Source organism: Phalacrocorax aristotelis, chromosome 7 (assembly GCF_949628215.1).
Source record: "Phalacrocorax aristotelis chromosome 7, bGulAri2.1, whole genome shotgun sequence".
NCBI lineage: Eukaryota > Metazoa > Chordata > Aves > Suliformes > Phalacrocoracidae > Phalacrocorax > Phalacrocorax aristotelis.
In genome coordinates this window covers 20,215,167-20,242,355 of record NC_134282.1, presented here as the reverse complement: position 1 = coordinate 20,242,355, position 27,189 = coordinate 20,215,167, and the positions used below count along the sequence as shown (strand labels likewise).

The 27,189-nt window shown below is 40.3% G+C and overlaps 1 protein-coding gene across 4 annotated transcripts in view; it reads left to right on the top strand.

The window, feature by feature from the left end:
- The window catches only part of NYAP2 (neuronal tyrosine-phosphorylated phosphoinositide-3-kinase adaptor 2), a 142,223-nt gene extending 115,578 nt beyond the window's left edge, over positions 1-26,645 (top strand). For 2 of the 4 annotated variants that reach the window (XM_075099202.1, XM_075099204.1), the window contains exons 6-7: positions 22,587-22,860; positions 24,895-26,645. In XM_075099202.1, the coding sequence (XP_074955303.1) occupies positions 22,587-22,814 (228 nt within the window). In that variant the 3' untranslated portion in view covers positions 22,815-22,860; positions 24,895-26,645. Of the gene's footprint in view, positions 1-22,586; positions 24,167-24,894 lie in introns of those variants that run through there. The other 2 variants (XM_075099201.1, XM_075099203.1) reach the window with 1 other exon arrangement.
- Positions 26,646-27,189: the final 544 nt, after the last annotated feature.

The window sequence follows — 27,189 nt, the reverse complement described above, 5'->3', positions numbered from 1 at the left end:
TGTTAGCCCATTCTGAATCTGACAAATTGTGGCGAACTGGGTATTTATTTTCGTGCGCTGTGGCTATTGATTGTATTGACACTGGTTTGCTTAACCACATAATAATCAGCAGTTAGACTTTCCAAAAGATTAAGAGGATGCATCCTGCTATCCACCTCTTTGTTGATGAGATGGGCACAGCTAACTTCCATACAGGGATACAAGATCTGGGAAAGGGCAGATTACTGTTCATTGTTTTTCTCAGATCTTCATGGATGCCAAGCTGATATTTTTCAAAATGTTTAACTTGGGAAAAAAAAATCAGATTTGCAACTGAGCTCTCAAGGCCCATCACTTTTAATACGGAATCATTCAAGGAAGTGGTGAGGATGCTTAGAAATTAAAAATAGGTCTGATCTAAGGAAACCTTAACTATAATCCCAATCGAATATTAGCTAATTATGGAACTGTTGACATTTATCCTGCCTACACCTTATTTTCTTGCTTGTTTATTGGTGCAGGAATTATGAGGATTAATCAGTTAATAATCACGGATCATATTTATGGTGTATTAATGGTAAGCATTATAGTGATCACTTATAAATAAAGAGTTTACAAGTAGAGATTAATTATGTGGCTGGTCTCTGACAGAGAGCACTTTAAAATTCTGTAGTGTAGCAGCAGCCACAGTCACCAACACACAAAGCCAGATGGAGAGCATGCTGTTCTGTACTTAGTTCTGGTAAATCGTGAGGGCATTTTGAAAGAGTTGGTTGCAGGAAGTAACCTTGGACAAAGCTGTGAATTGACTCAGTTTAAACTGAAAGATAAACATAAGTTTATCTCAGAACTGAAGTTATTGATTGTGTAAGGATAAAGTTTAAGAAATCAAGGAAGTAGCAGAGGAAGTCAGGTGGAGAGTTTGGTGCCCTAATATGGCAGAAACATAGCATATATTTGAGCTACAGAAGTGGCATATAGCTATATTTCCTAAATACATATCTTAAGATAAATATCATAAAGAGAGGAGTATAAGTAGCAGAGAAGTGTTCTAGGTATCACAGATATAATGCCTTGTAAAGGTTCTCCAGCATTAGCAGAGAGCTTACAGGGAATGGAAAATGTTCTAGAAAGTACAGGATGTTATATCTTAGAGATAAGAAATGTGTGAATAAAATTAGAAATAGTGAAAGTCCACCTGAGTTTGGCCTTTATTGAAATGAAAACAAGCAACGGTCGTTTGTAGCCATCCAACTGGACAGAGAACAGTAGAAGTTAACCACCATGTGAGGTTTACAAAGTAGAATAAACATGGTCCAAGGATGCCCCAAAAAATAACTCACTACCTGCACTGCTGGTGACTCTGTGCTGGTGCCTGAGACTTCTGTAGCAGGCACGGTCCGGTGTTTCACCCTGAGCTTGGTCCTACCCTGGGACCCCCATAATGAACAAAATTGTTCACTTGTGCAAAGCAAGCAGGATTTAGAGGCACAGGTATCACTGCAATACAGTGATGTTTCCCTGCATCCTGTCATTCTCCACATCTTCACTTCAGGGTAACAAGGGATTACACCCTATCAGTGGACTCAGAAATCCCTGTTGCATACAGGATATACGTGTGCACCAAACATGTCTGTCACAAAAGAAAACGTTTCAAGCAACTGTGGAAGTCCCTCTGCTGGAGAGTAGAGCATCTCGCACCCGTATTTTTAATGTACATAAAATCATCTCTAGGTCACTGCCAGGCTTCTCTGAAACAGTCTTCAGTGCACCAAAAAACCACCAGTTTCCATTTTAAGAAAAAAAGAGCCAATATAACTAGCTCTAGATTTTTTTTGGTGCAAATGAATTTTGCAAAGTGAAGCTTGTTTTCATTAAGATGTAGACAGCTATTGGAAAATCACATGTGTTAAGCTGCATAGCAGCATAGCAGTGCATGTTTATAATGAAGCTCCATGATCTGAAGGAAAATACACACTTTGAAAACAAAACTCCTGATAATAACGATGTGGTATTTCAGCTTTTCTGCAAAGCAGAGCCTATTTTCAGACAGATTTCCACAAAACTGTGTACCTTATCTGCAAATGTGCAACCTCTCTTCATGCTGCCTGTTAGTTATTTGCTTTTCAGCAGGAAGACAGCGCTGTCCTTTACTGTTGTCTCCTCAAGGTATGCTATTTTATTTTTGAAGGTTTTCATGCCTCTTAAGGTCTGGTGTCTTCTTGTGGGGAGGATCGGGCAGTGATATCTAGCTCCAATTTAAGCAAGGAAAGAAGATATAAACTTTACAGTGATGATCAAAGTAAAATCCAGAGCCATGCTGAGATTAGAAGGAATAACTCAGAGGAGAGAATGAAGATACATGGACAGCTATGAATTAAGGAGTTTCAACTTGCATTGAAGGAATGAAGAAAAAGCTAGAAAATACATCAGAATCAACACTGAATTTTTTTGTGGCTTATTTAAAAAAAATAAAAAGAAAATGCAGCTCCATTCATTACTTGGCTGGTATCCGCCTGAGCCCCCAGAAAGTCAAGCTGGCATTTTTCTTCCTCCATACGACTCCTTCAGTGAACAAGACACAGAAAGCCCACATGGCGGACAAACTAACAATTGCCTTCAAAACTTGAGGAGAGATTTCACTTATTTTATGATTTATCTGAATATAACATAGCAAAGAGGAAAGGCCTCCTACTCAGAGAATGGACATGACCATGTAATTATTCTCATCAACTGAATCCATCAATAGTTCATTTGGGTATGTATCTTTGATAGGCAAGAATTTTAGATACAAGCTGGCTCCTTAAAATCTTATTTAGGTACCTAAATAAAAAACAGACTTGCAGAAAGTCTAAGTGTACCCTTTAGCTGAGATGTATCCTACCTACCTCTAAATCAGGGGTATAATACAGGTTCCCTGTGGGTTATATGAAGAAAGGCACCTGCAGAGGGGATTCACCTAGCTAACCCCTCAGTGACCACGTAGAGCTGCATGTCTGTTACCTTGGATAACCTGGTAATTTATCCTCCTAATTTAACCATCTCTGTCAGTTGTGGAAAGCTAGCTGGGCTCATTCCTGCTCTGTGTGTGTTAGAGGGTCCTGGACATCTACAGGTGTAAGTAACACATAACAGATAACAGTCATTAAAATTTCCATTGCTACGTAATAGGCATTTATACCTTTTCAGACTTAATCCATGGGCGCTGAGTGTTACGGAGAAGCTATATAGATGATACAGCTGGGTCCTACCTACAGTTAATCTTTGAAATGTGCTTCTGGCATCTTTTTGCCTGCCAGGTTTCGTAGTCAGCCTTGCTAGCAGTGCCCAGGGGAGAGTGGCAACCTGAAGTGGTGCTGGGGTGGGTGGGCTGGCTTGTGGGTTTGGTGTTTGACCTCACTAGTGAAGAGTGAAGCTCTTTTGAGGAAATGTAAATCTAAGCTTTGCAGAGTCCTGAAAGCAAGAGTCTGAGATTTTTCCAGCATAGTTTTCCAATGTATTAATGTAGGTAGGGAAGTAAGCAGATTTTCTACTTTAAATATGCAACCGGAGGGGTTTTGTCGTTGTATTCCTTTTCAGTTGGTCCAAGACAGGCATGATGCACGCTGGTTTATGTTCAGCGAGAAGACAAGAAAATACCCTCCTTATTGTTTGGGGCTGCGCCGGTGAAGTGCTGGACCAAAATGCACTTTAACAACTGTGCAAAAGGAACAGTTTGGAAAATACAAAAGGATTAGGAAAAGCTTTATTTTTCTCAGGGCCGGGAAGGCGCAGCAGGCTGCTCGCCCGGGCAGCGCTGCCGTTGCGGCGGGCTGGCGCCGCCCCGCAGGCCGGCGGGGCGGGGCACCTCGGTTCTGCGGGCGGAACCGGCGGGCCCGGGCCTGGCGGGGCTCTGCCCTCGGGAGGGGGAGGGCTGGCCCCGCCCCGCCCCGCCCCGCCCCGCCCCGCCCCGCTGGGCGGCACCATGGCGCCGCCTGGCGGGTGTCCGTGAGGGGCGCCCCCGCCGCTCCCCGGGGCGCCGCCGCCGCGGCGGGGGGCTGTCGGGGAAGGGGCTCCCCGCGGAGCGGATCGGAACTGAACGGAACGGGGGGGGCCTTCCCCGGCAGCGAGGGCGCTGCCCTTGTGCCCGGCTGGCAGGGCTCCTGCTTGGCACTGCCAGGGAGAAAGCCCCGCACAGCTTAGGGGGAGGCAAAGCCTGTTCACGTCTCATAGGAACTTCGCCCGAATTTTTTAGGAGATAAATTATTTATTTTAAGAGGAGTGGTTTCAGTGTGTCGGGGTTTTTTCTTTCCCTGCTAGCTGGAATCATAAATGTTGCATCAAATAATTGCAAGAACTGTGTTCAAAAATCGTTGTAATCCATGTTCCTCGGCGGTACTTGCATGCCCCGCAGAAGGGTGGCTGCCGCTCTGCGCCACGAGCAGCCTTGCACTGCGTCAGCTGGCATTAGAGAGGGAGGCTTGCGCCAGCCTCACCTGCTAAATCCTGAATTCTTCCATGCAGCAGCTTAAATAACATCTGGTTTAAGGCTCAATATTTAGGTGCTAACTGAAATGCAATTAAAACATGCACTTCTTGTCATGAAAACAAATCTAGCATTAAAACTGATGTGAGACTTTGTCTTCAGGGCAACTATTATTTAATTTTATACTCTAGCGGAAAAATCCCAAACACATATTCTAACTCTTCCATTCTAAAACAAAAGGATGACAGAAGGGAAATACAACAAAGAAAAGTCTGAGATGTGTATTTAGCTGCTCTCCACATGCATTCTTAGAGCAATACCCTGTAGTTTAAGAGTGGCATAAGCTCATTGTAAGAAATTTACAAAATTTTAGAGAAATAATTTAGAGTTGAGTTTTGACAAGTACTGAGTACTGTTCAGCAATACATCTAAGTATTTGTCTCATGCCTAAGTTAATGAACAGCTCTGTACTGGGCCAGCTAAATATCATAAGCCCAGCTCTTGATGTCTTTAGCCTTAGTTATGTTTGCTATGCAATAGCATATTGTAGTCCTTGTATGCCTTGTAAGCATTGTGTTCACTCTGTAATGAATGCAAGAAGGGTAGATTGTTACTGTTACGGCTATAATTATTTTTGAAGGCACCTAGACAATGTGCTTCCCCAATGAATTGACATTATCATGCTTTAGTTGGCAAATGTGCCTCTGAAAGCATATGGGCTCTATGCTACTCTGTGAGCATAAACAAAGCATCTGTACTCTTCTATTATTCTCAGCTTAAAGTTGCCATTTTCCCCAGCAATAGTGTACAAGAGTTCAAAGCAGTCAGTAAACGCCCTGCAGTTGTTGGGCACCGTAGCAGGGCTGGGTTCCTGACTACTGCATTTAATGAATTCTGCTGCTGAAAAACGAGCACCTATAAATCAAGCTCCACTGTTCCATATCTGATCACAGCAGTCTTTTTTTAACTTCCATTATATGAAAGACATACAGTCACTGCAAGTAGATGGAGAGCTCTGTAGACTGAAGCACTCTTTCAATCAGTTTGAATACTAGGGAAGTGGTAACCAAAAAAGAAAGCGTGCTAGTAAGAGAATTCGTACCTGCTACATAGCATAAACCTGTGTCATCACTCAGTACTGTAAATATTTACTAGATGCACTCATTGACGAATCACAGTCTGAAGCTAACATCAGACTCTAGTGATTCTGCTTTTGTGGTTCTAGTAATGCAGAAGGATTTGCAATGAAAGAACCAACTTCTGTCGTAGTTGCTCTCTGGGCCAAAGGGAAAAAAAAATTCCCCCTGGGCTACTGGTTAAAGATCTCAGGGAAGATGCAGCCCCATATTCCTATTCAAAAGGAATATCTAAGTACTGTGCTAATTGGCAGTCTGGTATGACTTCTCTGTCCCTCTTTTTTCCTCTAATTTTCAAAAGTTTTAAAGTCTATTGTGTATTTTGGACGTAGAATGGCAAAACATATGAAACAATTCATGGGATGGTGGCAATTGGTTTCTTCTTCTCCTTGTGTATAAATGCCAAGTGTTCCCCTTCAGCCAGTGCAATGCCTTTGAGATCTCTGTCTCTGTGCTCCTGGAGCCAAGATTATGGTTGTTCCTTTTTGATACTTGATCTTTTTCTTCATTCAAAATGTATGTCCACAGAGTGGGAACAGTCCCGTGCCTCTCACTCTGTAATCAGAGTCCCATGGGGTTTTGGTCTGGACTTTCTATACACTATTTATTGCTTTGGATGGTAGCTGCTATTTCTGCCTGTGAAGCTATTCCCTTAAAGGGATTTAATTATTCCTTATGTTTAACCATCACCTTTAATAAGGCTTGGGGTAGTCATTAGATCCAAAACCTGCTTAATGTTGACCACTAGGATCAACCACAATAACGTTTGCGGTGGTGTCTAAGAGTCATAGTTATAAATAAGGTCCCTGTGTTAGTAGATGACGTGTGTAGAACAAAGACTGTCCTTACGCCAAGGATCTGTAAGTTCAGTGTAATGGATGAGAAAGTAAGCAGTTGCAGATGGGGGTAGTTCAGTAAGTATGTGACTGTCAGGAATTGTTTAAGCTTCAGTTTATGTGAAATTAGAAAGTGCAAAAACAATCTGGGGTGCAGTCTACTGTGTCTTCATCAGTGACTTTAATTAGTACTATATGACAGTAATAGAGCAAAATACATTTGAATATCTAAAACCTGAAAACCAGGTAAATTTTTCTAGGAACATTTTACAAATTATGCCTCTCTCTCAACTGGCCTTCTTGTGGAGAAGTGCTGCTGCTCCAGTGGGGAAGTCTTTAGTGTCTGTGTAGGCGAAAACAAATGTAGACATAGAGTGAATTTTGTGGATGCTGGTTTTGCAAGTAGCTGGGAGGAAGAAACTCCTCTGGGTCCTACCTGGGGGATGGACAGGCATGGAAGAACCACAGTGGGGTACAGAGAGAAACATGGGCACAAGCACTTGGTCGTGGGCCAGCTTTCACCTTGACATGATGGCTGGATTTGCCCAGCGTGTGGCCTGAGTGTATTTGAAAATCTGAATCGTCCAGAGCCATAGGATTTTGCCTTCTAGTTCAGGCTGTTCACAAGAGCCAGGGATGAGTCATCACACTGACTGCCACCACTTAGAAAGAAGTGCCAGGGCATGACCTGTGTCCTGAAGTGTGACACAGCCTTCTGGGGGGTTCGCACTGCTAAAAACCTGTGAGAGTCTGGATTTCCGAGTACGCTTTTGTGCCGTTATAAAGTGCAGCAGAGCCCCATGCCCACGAGAGGGAGCGGTTGCATTACTTTACACAGTTCTTTCTTTTTCTTGCAAGGACAATACCTTGCACACACGAAGGCAAAATTCTGCTGTCGTCAGTCCAGCTAAATGTGCTGTGCACATTTTGGATGAGAACAACAACAAGAATGTTAATGCTTTAGGGAAGGCTCCACATTGCATTGTGTTGAGTTGCAGCTTGAATCTGGTCTTACATAATCAGTGCATGGGTCCAGAGCAGTGCAAATTGTTTCTAAATATATAAACTGCAAACAGAGGAGAAGAAAGAAAGAAAGAAAGAAAGAAAGAAAGAAAGAAAGAAAGAAAGAAAGAAAGAAAGAAAGAAAGAAAGAAAGAAAGAAAGAAAGAAAGAAAGAAAGAAAGAAAGAAAGAAAGAAAGAAAGAAAGAAAGAGAAAGGGAGGAAGGAAGGAAGGAAGGAAGGAAGGAAGGAAGGAAGGAAGGAAGGAAGGAAGGAAGGAAGGAAGGAAGGAAGGAAGGAAGGAAGGAAGGAAGGAAGAAAATGCAAACCTTGAAGTGGATGGAATTGCCATATCCATCGTCCCTCACCTCCAAGGCACGCCTGACTGATTGGCATGAGAAGCAAATGTGTCAAAGCTGTCTTCTGTTGGCAGACAGCCCTGCTGTTGCTGTCCCAACATCTTTTCTTCATCATTTAGCTGGGCTGGTCATGCAGCAAAAACAGGTCACTGCATTGCTGGGTCCTACTTTGCCAGGACGTGGCCTTAGGAGCATGAGAGAGTGCATGCTTGGCAGCCCTCGCACCACCGAAGTGGCCTCTGATTCACGGTGTTGGGGAAGCCAGGCAGAGGTGGATCTGAGCATGCGCTGCTGTTGCAGTAGGTCCCAGGGCCCAAACATGGCTTTGGTGGCTCTCCTTCTTCATACTGCTCAGTAGCAGGGGTTTTAAGCACAAAAAAGATGTGTCGGGGAGAAGCAGGGATGGGTGAAAGCAGGTCAGCTGTAGGAGAAGTAATGCCACAGGAGGAGGGTATCGGAGGTGGGAATAGGGTGACCAGTCTCTGAGCAACAGACCTAAAGTCTGTCTTCACACCTTTCCTCACCCTCGAGTGCTGCCTTGGCCGCTGCTAATTCAGCTGTCATGGAAGAGAATGGGGGGAAGAATATTCCATTCCCTTACACTAATCTTTTCTTCTTCTTGCACAGGCTTTGTAAGCTTGCCAGCAGAGTACAGAAAGAGGCTTGTTCCCTCACAGAAGTTGTCGAAACTTTTAAAATACAACAATATTCTGACAAAGAATGAAACACATAATTTATGAGGGTTTTCACTTCCTGCTCAAAATTTTTTACTCTCTTTATCTAGTTGTTTCTCAGACTGGGAGTTACAATTTCTTTAAAAAGCATAGGACATGCATGAGAAGATCTCATCTGCTTGGTCTGTTGGCTCAGGAGGTTGTTATATTGTGCCTGTTTTTGATAGAGTTGGGACAGTGTGTTTCAGTACTTTGGAAAATAGTCTTATCTCAACAGAGAAATTTGTGGGGACAGATGCCACAGCTGATGCTGCACAATGTAGGTGGTTGTTCCCTGGAAGGTGAGGTACTCTCCAGGGCCCCTGGAATTTGGTGAGAAGTTGGTGAGAACTGTGTGACTCTGGAGACTGAGGGCTCGGACATGGGGCAATAGCCAAGCATGGCCTTTGCACCCAGGACTTTCTTTTGAGAGTCAGACTTGTACACAGGTATGAAGAATTTCATATGACATACATAGAAACTAATAATGAATATTTCAAATAAAAGACTTAAGCAGGCCAATGAGATGGAGAGATACATGCCTTGAAAGTCTTACGGCATCACTGAACAAGAGTTCCTAAGCTGTAACTCTTGCAGCTTATAAAGCACTGAATCAGTGAGAACACTGTCCTGTCCTGCCTACAGCAAGAAACTACAAATTATTTGGAAGTTCTTAATCTCTTTTTTAGCTGCTCTTACAGCATTTTACATGGTTCTGCTAAAACTAGGTAACAACTTACAGTAATACTAAACAAATAATTGTTTATAATGTAACTTATGTGAAATAATTTCAGTCCAAACATCAATAGGATGCCTATAAAGGAATTTAATTTGGTAGCATTCCTAACTCTTCAGGGAATCTCTCTTTATGGCGTTTCTCATAAATTTACTTATTCTCTTCTAAAACTTGTAAATTCACTTTAAAACTTGTTCTGAGACTTTTGTGTGCAAACAATTAGTTTAGTCACATTAAGAAGGGTGCAGTACCAGAACAATAGCAATTGCTAAGTTTATTTCAAATGGTCTTGCAACCACTATTGAAGACATTGTGCCTTGGTTAAATAAATATTTAAAACAAAAACCCAGAAGCATGCAATTTCCTACACACCCCCCCCCCCCCCCCTTTTCTGTGTGTATTTATGTTTAACTCAGGGCAAGAATTTTATAATATTCCTAAAGGAAAAAATAGAAATAAAAATGGCATGAATTCATGAAAGCATGGGTTTATATATAGGCATTCTCTGTAAATGAACCAAACATTCTGTATTCTAGGTAGAGCAACCTTATTTGTCTGCTCATATGCCTTTCAGTTACCTCCATGCACTCCCACCTGTCTTACCTTTTCTGTATATGAACTGAATGTATTGTACCATGCTTCTGTTCGAACTGTAGTGTGTCTGATGCATAAAACACGACACGAAACAGCGAGGTCTTCCCCACCGTCTGCGTTAAGTCACAAACCATCCAAGCTTTGTTCTCACGGTTGTCACCATTTCACCAGAATCTTTTGGTGTTTGTATAGCCTTATACAGTATATTGCACTTACTGTACCTGTATAGTATCTTGTCTGTATACTGTATGCACATAAATATGTATATTCACTCATGTATGTATGTATAGTATGTTTATATATCTCTGTACATGTATGTGTGTTTGTTCATAGTCTTTCACTAGAAATGTGTGGCTATTCATATTCATTATGTGTATGCCGATTATAAAAACGTATGAATGCCAGCACCCACTTTTGATAACCTACTTTTATTCTCATTTTGTCTTGTTGAACAATGAAAATAAAAAGTCATGTATTTTAAATGAGAACTTTAAAAGATTATTATTTTTACTAATATTAAGGTTTCCATTTTTTCAGAAAAATTATTTGAACAGATCCAAAATTGCAGATATTTGTCTTTTTCATGACAGTCTTCTGGGGTTGAAAAATGTTTGGAAACAGCCAAAACTGTGTAGTTTTGGTTCTCTGTATCTTATGCTGGTCAAGTGCTCCTAGGTTTAGAAATGCCCTTACCCAGCCGGACTCTCGTGCAGCAAATTCCAACTTTATTCACATGAGGGACTTGCAATAAATCTAGGGGGTAACCCATATCTATAACATCTTGCACGTATAAATACTGGATATAGAGAGGTCTTAGGAGGGAAAGAAAAGTTTCTCCAGTGCAGATGAGCCTTTAGGAATGGGTGAAAATATCATACTTTATAAGTCAATTTTATGGGAACATTACAGCCACTCTTTGTCAGATCTCTTATGCTTTGTAGTTCACAGTAACATAAAATTTCCGATTGATTAGGCATTTATTAAAACAGCTAATGATCATTTATTAGCCCTTTGTAAAATTATTCTTAATCACCACACAACTGTATGTAGACTCAGTTATCTGGCCTTGAGGCACCAAAGCACTGGCTTATCTTAAATAGCAAAATATCCCTATAAATCAAGGGGATGACTGATACATATTTTCCAGTTGAGCATGTGTTTAAGTTATACTCTGAATTGGAGCTTCAATGATAATCATATGTGTTTCTCTATGAGACCTAGGAGTGATAAATTTGCTTTCTTTACAGTTAATTTTATCATTGTATTAACTTGTTCAGCTGGACCAGTCTCAGTGTGTAGTAAGTTACTGCAGCAGAGTGGCAGCAGCTACTCAGAAAACTATCAGAAGACAGATCTTTAGGCAGGAAATACGAAGGAACTTGTAGGGTGACAGAGTCACTGCTAGGAAGAGCCTTCACCCCAACTAAAATCACACAATTGAAAATCGTTTTCATTTTTTAATTTAAAGTTACAGGGTTAAACTCTGACCACACTCACGTCAACAGCAAATTCCCATTTCACTCATAAACTATAACTGAAATGTCCAAGGAATGCTTTTTCTCAACAGAAAATAAGATGGGGAAAGGACATATTCCTTTGGATGGAGCTCGGCATTTCTGGGCCAGCAGCCTGATCTTAAGCCTTTGCAAGTCAGGGGCAATTAGTGGGCTCGCGTTCAGCCCATCTCTTTTTTTGCAGTCTGGAAAAGCATGTTTACTATCTGGGTTTTATAATCACAGTTGTATAATTCACAATAGAAAGACTGAAAATTAAAAAAGACAATAGCAATACACAATTTTAAAATTAATATTGGTCAGGCCATGGCTCTTGGTTGATTTCTGTACCAAACTTTAAAACAGAAACATAATCAGAGAAAAACAGCACTTTTTTGCTGGTTGACAATTTGTTTGCTTAAGTTACAGGTGATATGTGTGTATAGGTTGCCATGAAGCTGGATGTTCTGCTTGCCATGCGTTGTCATTAGCCATTCATTTTAAGATGGATATTTATATTTTCTCCCTGCTCTGGAGATCTGAACTTGAATTCAACCCATGCTTCTGTCGTAGGCTAAGTCAAGTTTGTCTGGTCACTCCATGCTTGGGAGCCTGTGAGCAAAGCCCTTGTTCAGCAGACCAGTGCTCATGGTTTAGTGTGTGCAGTCTTCTCAATGAGTTAATGCTGAATCAGTGTCACATGCTGTATCAGCCAGTGCCATCCTTCTGGAGATTGTCTTTTAAACAGAAAAACAGAAACAACGTACAGGGAACCGCTGCTCCCAACGTATCCCGTTTTCTAAAGCATGCAGCTGCCAGTCCTAGTTTCTTGCCAGTATCTCAGTTATCCTGTGTGCTGGCAAATCATGTCTATATTAGATCTGAGTACTATATAGTTTAGCAGTTCCTGATACATATGAAATTGCATGATGTTGCTGTGAGGGTAGAGCAGGTGTAGTACTTCATACTGAGGCAGGTTCTTACATGTTTGGTTTCTTTAGAAACTCTCAGTACGGTTTATAACTCTAGTAGCTGTTCATTAATTGTATTTCAAACTGGAGTTAGAAATTAAATGGAGAGCTCTGTTTTTTAATCATGTTTTTATGCATCTTTAAAATGGAAGCCATGACTACCTACAAGAATATGATCATCTCTGTACAATCAGTGTGGGTTTCAGTCATGCTGTCCTAAACTCTATTCCCCCCATACAATCAGTACAATACCTGAGAAATGGTATTTAATCTATGAAAATGATCATTGACTCAATTTCATTATCAAAAAAGGAGAAATGTAACATCATATTTCAAAATTTATCATCTGTAAAGCAACTTTACAGTCTGTAACTGAGATATTCATGTATTTAGATTACCTAATACAAAACAAGAGGAATGGAAGGCATCAGTCCTCAGTGCTGAGGCATTCTCCCTCCATATATTATTTTGATAATTTTATGGGTTTTTATTTTAAAATTATTCTTGTGACCATTTTTTTGAAAATGCCAGTGAACTTAGGCACTTTTCTGGTGAACTGATGTAAGGTTCTTCAGCTGTTGCAGCAACAAAAGGTTAGTTAAATCTTGAGTTCTAGTACTGACAATAGGAAGAGTGCTGAAGCTCATGTACATGTTTTTAGTTTGGAAAAAATTAAGTCCAATAAAATGGGAAAACTAATGGAATTTGTGGTGTCCCCACACATCACATTTTTGTAACTTTAGGATTGGCCTCGATGTCTGCTTCCTTGTAGTTCCTAATTCTTCCAAAGTCTTGGTCTTGTTTCCACTAATTTTCATTCTTCCATATTCAGTTCCTGGGTCCTTCTTGGCCTCTGGTGGGTGACCAGAAGCAATAGCTAGACCGTGCACCCTGCTGCCTTCAGCTTGCTCGTACATGAGAGCTTCTGCAATCCAGAGGGGTTGGATCTGCAGGAGGAAAGGATCTTGCCCACCAGCAGCTCTCACTGCCCCGTGCCACCTCTGAACACAAAGCAGGGCAAGCTGTTCATCTTAGTATGAGATTTAGAATTTGGCAGTTTTGCAAAACTACCATGATTTACAGTAAGAAGCATGAATTTTTTAGTTACAACACAACTAATTACAGGTGTGTTGTACTGTGGATGTGGTTACTCAGTCAGTTGTAGTGGCCACTGAGGCCACTGCCTCAAACCATCCTGCTGTTTTAAGGCTGGTTCATGAGCAGTTAAGGCTCACGTGCAACGGAGCAGCAACTGCCAGCAAGAGGAATAGGTGGGAAGACAGGGTTAGTAACCTCTCAAGGACGTCAAGGACATTAGAGTGTTACTCTGCAGGTGCTGTACTGCAAAATGCAGTTAGCAGGAGATCTCTGCATCACTGAACTCTAGCAAAGTATTCTGTCCTTTGTCCCTCCTGTGACTGACGTAATACAACATGGAATTTTCCTTTCTATTCTACAATGAGCGACAGGATGTATCGTGGTGGGTTGCCTGAGTTCTGCATTTATTGCTTAGCAAAGGCATAGATTAATCTTTGATTTTTAATGAGTGATCTTAATAGGAATGCACTTTGTGTTGATCCACTGCATAAATGAAATGCATGAGACAACTTTACACAATATCCCTAATATGAGTTACTTTACAGGCTTTTCTTTCAAACATACTAGCATTTACAGGATGTGTTAACTAACGTAGATCAAGTAGTGCATTTCAGACAGTTGTATGGTGTTGAAAAAAAAAAGGCTTAGATGAGAAGAATGCATGCTTCCAAATAAGATAATAATGCAAGGTCAGGAAGATCTATAGCTAGACTGATTGCTGGTATAAAAATGGAAAACAGGACGGTGAATTTATCATTCAAAGTTGGCTTTATTGATAGCCTCAGCAATAATCCGAGGCTTACTGGAAAACTTGAGGCATAGGAGTATGCACAGGGCAGGTTCTGTATAAAGTAACTGTGATATTTAGTAATTGGAAGCAATGAATCAATCATGAAACTGGAGGTCTGGAATCAGAGGTGCTGAAGGTTTACTAACCATTTGCTAATTTAAATTTAGTATAAGCACTAATTGCTCATAATCTTGATTCTTCGAGAATTCCTAGAGTTCCAAAGATTCTTGTAAGTTGTTTTTAAGTGGTGGATTAGTCAGGCCATAGAGCAGAAGACAATGTAATAAGTATTTTAGTGAGTTGTGTGTTTGAAAAAAGGTACCCAGAGTTTTCTTATGACACTGCATCATATAATTGCATTAAGTGGTAGAAGAGTTTTTACAGGGACTCTAGTTTTCATTTTTTTCTGTAGTGGTATCATTGGTAAGACAACTTATTTCCAGAAGTTTAGAAATTTAGAATAATGTAAATCAAAATTTTAAACACAGCAATTCAAATGTTAAAATAGCCCTAAAATGTGATGCATATACAGTTTCATAAGTTGAAATTGCAGATGTCAGTGAATTCTTTTAATGTTAAACATATAGGGTAGGATTACAAAGTGCTCCTTCCCACCCAACTATTTTGTTAAATTTAAGACTGGTGTGCTGGGAGAATTCTTTCCCAAATGCTTAGAAAGAAAATAGAGATGTTACTGTGTCCCTTAAAAAGAAGAATTTGTGAAAGGCTGGAAAGGGTAGTTCGTGTAGCGCTTAGCACCTTGTGTGTGCCTGTGCTTGTGTGCATGTGCAAGTACGTGAATGCACAGGATCATTCTAATGTGGTTGCTGGCATCATAGGACACCTTCTAGAAAACACCTCAGACACTTCTAGAGAAGTATTTGCAGTTACATTATCCAGTGTCCCCAGGGAGCGTTACCATGCACTAAGAAATGCATGGAGAGTGTCTGCTTTCACAGCTCACCTTGCACGTCCGGTGTGTTTCTGAACATACCGTTACTGTTAATCACCTTTGTATTAATAATCAATTGTTGTTTTGAATCTAACGGTAACAGGAGAATGGGTTAGCAGTACAAAGTTATATGAACAGCTAACTGTCCTGGGCCAAATTATGCCATCTTTCATGTCAATATTATTTCAGAGTACCTCTGTCAGAGAGAAAGAAATGACTGCAGATTTAGCCTGTAGTTCTACCCTCACCTACTGACTTTTGCAGCCATTGGAAGTAACAATATTCAACTGCAGTGCAATGGTTATAGCTAACAGTTAGCAAAAGAAATCTTGTCCAACATAATTTTCTAAGAGCTCTTCCGAAGGCTTTTCAAATCATTTGAGGGTTTTTTGACTGTTTGTTTGAACAAACTGTAGTCAAATTCTTGGACCCATGAAGTCAGCCAGTACGTTCCTGTTGGCTTCAAACGGGTGAGGATCTCGCTGGTCAGATTTTCTGAAACCTGATTCTGGCTGAACTCCTGCCTTGGACAACTCCCCTTTTGCAAACATGTGCTAAGAGGACCTCCACGTCAAGCTAAGAGTATCAGATAGCAGATCGTCAAGTAACTGTTGCTACTTAACATAGCCCTCCACCACTTGCACCCGTGGCACACAACTGCCTTCTAGGAGTGGGATTTCACACCCTCCCGAGTGGAAATACCTTACCCGGCCAGATGGCTGGGACCCATCTGCAACCAGAGAAAGTGCCGTCAGGAGTTTCAGTGAGAGAGTTTGGAAACTCCTGTCTGAGAAAAGGCAAGAGGGAGGGAGTACCTTTTCCTCCCAGAGGATGGTAAGTGGCATTCAGAAAGCCTTTCTTTTTCACTTACTGTAGCCTGCCACAACAAACCAGCATGCTTGTCTCTGCTGAATGATGTGTAGCACTGCACACAGATTGCACCGTTAGAGATCGCTTTGTTTACAGATCCAGGAGACATTTTTAATAATCTCCTCCAAATGTTGCTGATATTTTTTATTTCATTATATTTTGCGTTGGTTTAGGATCACTTTGTTACAGCCTCACATCAACTGTTGGGCTTTCATTTTATCTGTGATATGCAGTTGTCACAAAGAAAAAGCTGTTTGTACATGACATCCATGATCACACATACGTGTGATGTGGTTTTCCCCATCCTTCCTGTAAATGAAGAGTCAGCCCCAATGCCCATCCAGCAGGAGAGGGAGACACTCACAAGGGCCAGAAGAGAACAGCATCTTCCTCAGCCCCAACCTCTGCACAGTAAGTGGGAACCTATGGTACTAGGAAAAAATTATGGAAGCACTATTTAATTGTAGAGCTTTCTTATTGCCCAGAGCTTCCGACCTCACCTCAAATAAACCAGAAGCATTAAAACTAGGCAAACCAAGAACTTACCAGCCAAGATGTCATGAGGAGAAGCAGCTGAATGGGATATGGTGTTGTCTAAAGCCCTCGTGTAAATATAGTGGGAAATTGTTATAGGTCATTAAAAGTTTATACAGCAAAGACCCCCTCCCCCAACCACCCTCACCCCCCACCCCGAAGTGTCCAGAGCATGAAACATTGGGTGGTCAATTCAAACAGTAGAAAAGCTTCCTCAAAAATGAATGAAATTTGGCAGCATTTTCTAACTTTGTGACTAGTAATAGAGCTGCCTACAAGATTTCAAACATTTCTTCTCCCCCATGGCATTTTTAGCAGCACATATTTTCGTTGGCACTCGTGTGAAAAATTATAGTGCACCTTTCAATGGTAGGTTTCCTGAAACGCTTCTCACCACTGGGAATTAGCATGATTTTATCCTACCTCCACTTCACCCCTGTGTCCTGACTTTGGAGGAGCAGAATTGCTCCCGGCACTTGCTCTTCTCTTGCCCGGCACAGGCAGGAGTGCAGGGCGCCTGCCTGCCTGGTGCGCGGGGCTCTCCATTAAACCTTCAGGGGGCTCGATTAGATACAAGAGAATATCAGTGGGAGTTATGTAGCACGTATGTCTTTTTACCAAGAGAGAGCATTATCTATCTATGTATTTATGTAGCTATTTATCGGTCACACCTGAGCAAGTAAGATTTATTACACCTAAGAAAGAGACTCCCAGGCCTGGTGCTGAGGATTTTTTACTCTATATTTTCAGTCCTGGTCACAGATTTTTCTTTTCATACCCCTTCTTGGAAAGGCTGTGCTACATGGGATCACAGAATCACAGAATGGCAGGGGTTGGAAGGGATTTCTAGAGATCATCTTGTCCAACCCCCCTGCTTGAGCAGGCACACCCAGAGCAGGGGGCACAGGAATGCAACCAGGAGGGTTTTGAATGTCTCCAGGGAAGGAGACTCCACACCCTCCCTGGGCACCCTGTGCCCCTGCTCTGGCACCCTCACAGGAAAGAAGTTTTTCCTCGTATTGAGGTGGAACTGCCTGTGTTCCAGCTTGTGCCCATTGCCCCTTGTCCTGTCATTGGGCACCACTAAAAAGAGTATGGACCCATCCTCTTGATTGTTTGGTTTGTATATAACTTACAGGTATTGCCATATTTTTTTTCAGTAGCATACCTGTGTTCAGTAACTTACACAGACCTGCTTGTGCACTGTACTGATGTACTTTGCTTGGTGCTCCTTATGGTGAAAGCCCAGTTTCTGAAGGGCCAGAAAGTCTTACCTCATATTGTGAATAGTCATCAACCAAAAGATACAAGAGGTTTGCTACATATGGTGACTGCAGCTAGCAGGTGTGCAAAGTTGTATCCATCAGTAGCTGCTTGATTGTGTTTTTGGAGAATATTTTTTTCTATCTTTTTCCATCTGTAACTATTACTTTCTTTGGCAAACCAAACTGTCCTGCTTAGTTAAGAACAGGGAAAGAACTATGTTCATTTACATTTCTTTTTCTTGCTTTAAACACCCATATTTTGAGCACTTTTGTGAATCTGCTGGTGCAGGCTGCCATGGCACAGCATGGGCTGGAGCTGTGCCGGCATCATTGTGTGGGCAGCGGTGGGGGTGCCTGAGGCCAGGGCAGAGCCCGTGCCAGGGCAGTAGAAAACAGAAATAGTCTGCTGTGACACCAGGGAGTTCCTGGCAGAGTGAGTCATTGTCTGTTCCCCAAAGCCTGTTTTGAGTTTTCCCTGGGATTATGAGCTTTTCTCAGTAAATTCTGATGTGGCAGAGAGCTACGGCTTGTACTGGCCTCTGGCTGCAGGTTCTGTTCTCTAAGAGTGATTGAACTGTAGATGTTCTGCCCGTCAAACCTCTGCTCTAAGACAGTTCTGTGATCTAGCTTAGGGCAATCTAATCTAAGCAATACATATATTTGTAAACCATAGGGACTGCTACTTATCTTTCTAGAATAATTCAAAATTTCAGTCATGTGAGGTAAGAAGAAATAAAGACAGGCCAACTGCTAACGGAGGCACCTACACACCAGTTGCACTTTGCAGAGAAGAGAACTAGCTTGTCTGGTTTGTTTCTCAGATCTTCACAGAGCATTAAAACACTCAACAGAAGTGATTTTTTTTTTTTACTTAGAAAGGTTTTCTCAGACAAAATATTTTGCATTGTTTTTTTGAGGGTGTGTAAAGTTGTTATTGTTTTTTCATAGTTGAAAGATGGTTTTATAATATTGCTTCTTGTTCCGCAGCACTGCCAACTTAGAACCTGAGAGTATCTAATAGATCTTAATAAAATTCGCTTCCAATGTCTTGGGAATAAAAATATCACTAAAATAGGATAGATAGTAAAAGTAAGATGGCAACATAGACTGGTTTCTCCTAAGGCCTTTGAGAAAGCTGGTGATTAAAACTGTATAGAAGCATTCAGGTTTGTATAGTGGAAGAAGTTTCTTAATTTTTGTTGTTGATGTTCAAGCTTAGGACAAGCATTTGCTTTAAAGAAGATTTTTGAAAAAAAACCCTAGACAAGAATGAATAATCAAAGGCTTAGTGTGTTTACCAGGAACTCATGAGACGTCCTCACTTAAACTTCTGCTCAGTCAAGTTCAGTTGAGAGAATTTATCTAACCACTCTACGTTCCTACACACCAGGTTATCACACAGCTTTTACTGCCTGCTTAGAAGCAAGAATTTGAGCCAACCTCCACCTCCTCCTAGATGAATGTCCAAACTTCTAGGCCTTTGGCTGGTGTTTTCCTTCACACTCTTGCTTTGTCTGGTTTTGAAAAATAATCGTGTCTTAAACCCCAGATAATTTAATGAGTAAAAATTCCATCAAAACAAAAACTGATGTACAACCAGCAGATTTAATAATTCAAAAGAGATTATGTGACATAGTACCTGATACGTGTCCTGGAGTCTCCCAGAGATCCCTCCTTACAATCCTAACATTAGCTGCTCTTTCCTCCCTTTTCAGTAAGAACAGGCTTTGGGCCAAGACTCTTTGGTCAAGACCAACTTTGCTTCTCCTGTGCTTTGTCTCGTTGGCTGTTACCAGCAGTGCTGATGTGTTTTGTGCCTGTCTGCCTACATCCACACCTGCAGTGAAGCTCTGACATGCTGCTGCCTGTGTACCTTTCTTCACGCACTATGGGACCTTTCAGGAACGGGAGACCTGTATAGTTGTAAAGTGTTATGAATGCTCTACTTTCTTCCATAAATTGTTACATCATTATCTTTTGTGTGTCTCACACTGAACAAATCTCTTGTTATGATATAGCAGGGATATTAACAACCTGGTATGTGACCAGAGGAGCAGGCTGACGCTAGAAAGAAGGGAGGATATGAAAAAATTAATACTGGAACTAAGCATGAGCACCATCAGTTCAATCACAGGAAGGATTAGGCCTAATTCTGCAGTGTTAAACACATTAGCTTTAAACACCTCTGTAGCACTACTGAAGTCATCAAGAGTTACTGCTGTGATTAAACAGCTGGGTTGAGCGCTGGCTGGTGAGCCTTAGCACCTGTGTGTTTGTATAGAACACATCGAAAATATAGTTAACACTCTCTGGGATTTTGTATTAGCAACACAGTTATTGTCATATCTGTAGTTCCTTGATGAACAAACCGGTGATTTCCTCTTAGAGCTGTCTTACAACCTCAAGAGGCATGCACCCTTGTTCAGTACATTTTTATTTTGTTGCACATTAACACTAGAACTGGGCAAAACTATAAAATAAAACACTTTAACATTTGTTCTCCTCATCATATATGTTCACTTAGTCTATTTTAGAAATTACTTTGCAAATACCAATTCTGCACGTTCATGCTGCGCATACCATTACCTGAATGTAGTTATAGGAGAGGAATGTACCGTGTGGACAGTACTTCTAAGATGATGAGGATGCAAAAGACTTAGCCACAAACAAAAATAACATTAAAAAAAATCACAAGCAGTCTTGAAAATCTGTTTGGGAAAGTGGAAAACCTCCAATTCTTCATAATAGTTTGTTGTTAAATCCAGCCCAGAAGCTGGTGTGCAGCTGTGTGCTGTGAATATTTTGTGTAACAAATTGTGTACAGACTGTGTCCCTGCCCTGCCCCACGTAGGAGGACCCAGCCAAAATGAAGACCCTGCGTAAGTACTAACCTGTCACTGATGAGTAGAGTGGCAGGCAATCTGCCTCAGGTACAGCCTCATCCAAAGACCTGTGAAGTTGAGCTGGGGGGCAGGGAGGAGTATCTCCAGGTCAGTTGGTGAGTTTTGGACCAGGCCTGGGCACCCAAAGAGAGAAAAATCTCACAGCCGTGGCTGATGACATGCCTCGTACCTGCCTGCTCCACAGTAAATGTTAAATTGCTCCTGAAATGAAAAATAAGTATTTGATTAGGAAGAGCAGGCACAGCAGGCCTCCAGAAGACTTTTATCTCAGCCACTCAGGAGGACACGCTGCAGATACGTTACCTGTGTAATTCTAAAATCATAAGAATATTTAAGAACAAAATTCATATTGTGTTTTAAACTTGTTCTACTCAAAGTACTATCTGATGTATAAGGTAAGCATGGTTTTGTTTCAGTATAAAGAAAGGTAATTCTGTCTGAAATTCTTTTGTCCTGTGTCACCCCTTAAAAAAATTTTTTTACAAAGATATTTGAAATAATATGCACATTTCTGTATTCTGATTATTTTTCTGTTTGAGTACATAATTTATTTTTAGTACTTTTTCTGGTAGGCTTGCTCACATTTATTCATTTTGCTTTGTTTCCTGCGACAAATCTCAATATTTACTGTATCTTTTTATCAGTAAAAGCTAAATACTCTTCAAAGTGACCACAAAAGCTACCGAGATCAATGGCAGTTTCTATATTGGCTTCTAAGAGACCTCTCCCCAGTTCCAGGAACCTGGTGTACGCTTACACTTGGCAGTCTGAGATTTGTGAATGAAAGGCATACACATTATTAAACGTACTCAAATACTCTTAATAATAAACATATATTTCCTTCCTGAATCATAAAATGCTGTCAAAGTATTACTGTACATGTTCATTTTGATGACAAATCAGAGATGTACTTGGACAGCCCCTGTGAATGTATGGCGTGCGTTTAGTTACACACAAATCCTTAATTTATGACTAATGTGGAAAATAAATGCTGGGAGACTCAAGACATAACTTCAAATTTGCAAAGTAGCTGTTGAGAGGAAGTTTTCTGATTTGCAGGTATAGAGTGTGTCATCGAAATACAATGAGCCCTTTCAGGATAGTTTAGTATTAGCAATTTTGGGTCCAATCAAAAGCCTTTGAAGACACACATATTTTCAGTCATGTGAGCACCCCGCTGAATTCCAAGGAAGCCACATTCTCAGGCTTCAGAGGGCCTGTGAGATGTACTTACAACTAAACGTATGTTAACCTCCTTTTTTGGATCAGGATCATGTTTCCAAATATTCTACATGCATGAAAACATGGCGTTTCTAAAGTCTTGGTGCCTTCCAGTTAATTAAATATCATCACTGAATAGGATACGTTAATCCATATAATTTGCATTATTAGTTTATTAAATAATTTTTAAAAAATTAAACACAGAGTTATCTTTAGCTTGATACTCAGAAGTATTAACACCATGCTTTTAATGTGACAGATTGGATTTTAAAAGCGAAATAAAACATGGGTTTCAGTGTATAGAATTTTTTATTTCCACAACTTAAGGACGACGTTAAGATCTATTCCATCATTTAAAATCCAACCAGTGCTAGTTTGGGTGAAACATTTATTTTTATTAGTTTTTGGTGCTCTGGAGAATTTAAAAAGGCAACATTTTATTACCTTTTTATTTTCATGAAGTAGTAGTTAGAAGCAAAGGCTGACTTTGTTTCTGTTGTTGGCATAGAGATTTTTTGTTCATCAAACAAATTAGAATGTTTCAAATAAGAGTAATGTTAGCCTTGCAAAGAAACTACATATTCAATCTATGCCCAAATAGTTATTTGTATTCTTTTTTTCTTCTTTTCTTTTTCCATTTTTTATTTCTTCTCCCCTTTACCCCCCAATAGGTGACGTGTATGCAGTGGTTGCAAGGGGACCATACAATGCTGGATATGATTGAGAAAAAACGTTGCCTCTGCAAAGAAATAAAAGCTCGACAGAAATCAGAAAAAGGACTCTGCAAACAGGACAGCATGCCTATTTTGCCAAGCTGGAAAAAGAATACCGGGACCAAGAAATACAGCCCTCCTCCTTATTCCAAACAACAGACTGTTTTCTGGGACACTGCAATTTGACAGGCGTGTGGAGGACGCCCTCTCCACTGTGTTGCTCCATGCACAGGTAGCCTGCTTTCTTAATAAGGCAAAGGCTCTAACCTAAGACTTAGCTGCAGGTGGTGGACTTCCTAGGAAAAAAACCACACCGATACAGTGCTCACCTGTCAATCAAGAGAGAGATTTAAGTTTCTGACTGGATTAAGGTATACATATTTATCCAGGATTTTTTTGGATCCAGAAGATATGAAAATGTAAATATTTCGCCAATATATTGAAAACATCCAAACTAATACACTGTTTAAATATATATATAAAAATTCAAAAATTTATGAAGAATTTTACTATATAATGTTACTGTTATATTGGTTTATTACCTATTTTCTATGTGGTATTCTAATGTTCCTCCCCTCCCCTGCTGCCACCATTTTATTTCTCTTACCTGCCTAGGTTTGGCCTCTGTACAAAAGCATGCGGTTGTACGTTTTGTTGAACAGGACAATGTGCAAAACAACTTGGTGCTAGGGCTGTAGAAGTTACCTAGAGTCGTACTCGTTAGGTGTCCGTAGCTTTGGGGGGGAGGGCTGGACAAAGGAGAGAGTTCTGGTAGGAAACAGCAAAACTGCAAGCAATGCAAATAAACGTATTTAGCGTGGGTGCCCAAGTTGCATTTAAAATATGAATTGTTCTGCATCAGTTTTCCCATAAAGTTCATCAGACAAATTGCCCTTGATTTTATATGAATCAGTTACTAAAATTATTTGGCCAAGAAACAAAATTTTCTGCAGAAAAGCCTGCAAAGAACCTCTTCCTTCGTTATATTCAGCTGACTAGCAGAGACCATGGTTCACTGTGACTAAGCATTGTACAGCCCATGATGGAGAGACCCCGTCGCTTAGCAGGTTAAGGCAGTGGCACTGCAGCCACAGTTCCTGTCCACATTTGTCTTTGGTCCAGAAATAAAGGCAACAAAATCTGTTTACATGTTTATTATTTTTAAATCCAGCAACACATCCTTACTTTACGCTGTGTCAGATTTCCTGGTGTTATTTATAAAGGCTGGAATTCAGACCCCTTGAAAGCCAGTAGGGAAATCCCTCTTGATTTCATGCGGTTTTGAAGCAGAGGCCCACGTAACACATTCTCCTGGGTATGCTTCTTCCTGGCTGCTTCTGTAATTGGCTTGCAATCCTGTATTATATTACACCCATTTTAACAGAATATTATGTCATGACCAAAGAATTATGACCTCCTGGTTTTAACGGGAGAAAGAGATGGCTTATGCTGATTATGAGGGTGAAATCCATGCGGTGAAATATCTTCCAAAAGGATCTGTTGAGAACGAGGGAAACTTGTACTGCTGTGAAGTAGGGAAAAAAAAGATCTATGGCATATATTTTGTATATTTAAATTTCTATCTATGTGTCTGAAGTTTGGTAGCACAGAAGTCCCTCTTTAAAACAATCATGTTAATATTATATTCGCCGAGAAGAAAAGGTGTGTTGTTTGAAACTTCTTGTTATATTGGCTTTTCTTTGAAATTGTACTGACAGCATTGCCACAGCTGTAATTGCTGATCAAAAAAACCAAAAATAACAAATTTTAGAAGGTTTTTGTAATCTATATTGCTGAAGTTTGAGTTTGAGTAATGCTTTATCAGTAGTATTTTCTTTTCAGCCTCTGAAATAAAGTTTTAAAATATTTTATAACTAACTAACTAATGTATATTTTGATGTCCAAACTGAGATTTCTGTAAAAGAGAAAGTGTGTGTTTATATGTGTGTATGTATATTAGCATTACTGTATATGTATATATGCATATGTGTACACACATATATATGTATATATGCATGTATCTTTATATATATACTCATAGATGTGTGCATACGTATATACCCACATACATTAAATATTGGTGTATGTTACAAATATACAGTGGCTGGAATGGGTAGGCAATTGAAATGCAGATTTAAAGAGCCCCTCACAGCCAAAATGACAGAAGACATGAAAAAACCCAGAGGCTGTGAAGGAATCTTTGAATACATGTTACATCCAAAAGACACCAACTGTATATTCTGCTTATTCTCTTTTTTTTTTAAAGAAAGAAAATGGCAGAAGAAAAACCCCAGAGATCTCACAAAGTTCCAGAATCTGCTGGAAAGAAGACGACTTGTTGGTCGTGAGAAATCTGTTGAGATAACAGGTTCATTATTCAGAAAGTGTTTATGATCTGTCTTCTTTGTTACGTGGCCAGAGAAGAATTTTTCATAACCATGTGTGAAATACTTAGCTCAACCCTTTCCCCCAACTGCATTAAGTCTTTGGTGACAAAATGAAAGCCAGCGTTTAGTCAGTCTTGATACTCCTTCTCTGCACTGGTCTCTTCCTGGAGCAATTATTTTAAAACCACTACTACTGAAGCATCGGTTTTGCAGCCCAGACCCGTGGGTACACCCAGGCGGTGCAGTGCCAGGCCCTTTGGGGGAAGGCAAACATTAATATAAACAGTTACGTGTTTAATAATGTTTGTTCATATTGTGTCCTTTTCATATCGATACATACTAGGAATAATGATCAGGGAATTGAAGCATTCTTGTCCTAAGCAGGCTTGCTTGTACACTTAACCCACCATAAAACCACTCCTTGTTTTGCTTTTATTGCTCAACACTGTTTATGTTGTCCTTCCTAATAACTGCCCATGTGCTTCCAGACCTCCATTGTATCCCATGGAAACAATGGCTTTTTCTTTTAAGTGCAACAGTACATGAAAAAATAGAATATAACTTAGCACTTACCTTCAAAGCACTTTAGAAATGCGAACTAAACCTCACGCTTGCGAGAATCATTTTACAGAGGAGGGAAGTGAGGCTCCGGCGGAGCAGTTTCCAAAGGTCACAGACAGAGCCAGAGCAAGACATGCGCCATAGTCCTGCCTGTGACTGCTGGCCCACCCCATCGCTCGAGTAAAAGGTGCATCGTACTGCCACGAGCGTGCCATCAAAACGCTGTTAAACATTTTTTACATCACCTATTGTCTCAGCAGTTTCTGTGTCACAGGGTGAATGACAGTGCTTAGTTACACATGGTCATTAAAGCTGTAGTCTGTATAAATATGCAATCTGTATATACATACAGATCACATATATACACACACTTACAAAGACTGTATATATGAAATTGTTTGGTATGCACTTATTTTGCTTTAAACTCCTGAAGTTAAACATTATAGTGTAGCAATTTGTGTAAAGTGCACTGTGATTTCAAGAAAGCACAGTAAAGTCACAGGTCTTGTTATTCTTGCACTAAAAATGTGTTTACGTATATTAGCCAATGTATGTCTACTTTATTGCTCCTTTTGACAAATTAAAGCAAATGGTATAAAATGGTATGGGGTTTTTTGGTTTGGGTTGTTTATTTTTAAGTGGACAACAGCACTATGTTTTTAAATGACAGGGTTTTTAAATAAAATGAGATCATTCTGTGTTCATTCCAATGTGATACATTTACCAATATCTTGAAATTGAATGTCATGTTGCTTTTTTTCATATTTCATTAGAAATTGTCAGGTATGTGCCTGAGATTGTGTAGGAGTAAGGAGTAGCTAGAGGCTAACTGTAATCATATTATTAGCCGTTTCTATATACACAGTATAAATACATATTAATTTTCTTTTCATTTTTGTACTTGATTTTTTTAGGTAAGATGTAATTAAATGTACTTTGATACTTCTGAAGTAATAAGATGTTGTTTGAAGATCAATTCTGCTTCCTTTAGTGCATTGACAATATTTTACAATAATTTAGTGCTTATTTATTTGTGCTCCGGTGTAATTACAATAAAAAGCAATAGTTTAAAATATTTGGCTGTTCATTTTCATTTGATGGTTCCAGTTTAGAGCTGGGTTATTCACTAGGGATTAGCCAGAGATTCCTAGGAAGAAAAGTCACGTCATAGATGTGTATTTATAACATTCCCTAGGCACATTTTTAATCGCATCATTTGCTGGAGGAAATGAATGAATTGCTTTAATAGGTTAATATTTGCAAGTCGTGCCTGGTTGCATCTAACACCATGAGTGAATGCCATCCTCAACTAAATCCTTAGAATAAGATTTCTCTGAAGAGCAGACAGAATTTTTTCTATAAGTACCTTTCACAGTTTGGGATGGAAGATGCTCACTTCAACCACCCTCCTTCAAGTATCTCATTTGCAGAATATCCACAAGAGAGAGAGGGACCTCTCATGCCCTCCATAAAGCTCAAAAAAAAAAAGCCTTCTTAATAGTCAGTATAATCTACTGTGTTTCCAGGCAGAAGCTTTACTCCCATCGGGATGCAAAACCCTGTCCTTACAGAGGAATTCCACAGTGGGAGGAGGGGACAGGACTGGGCCTGTG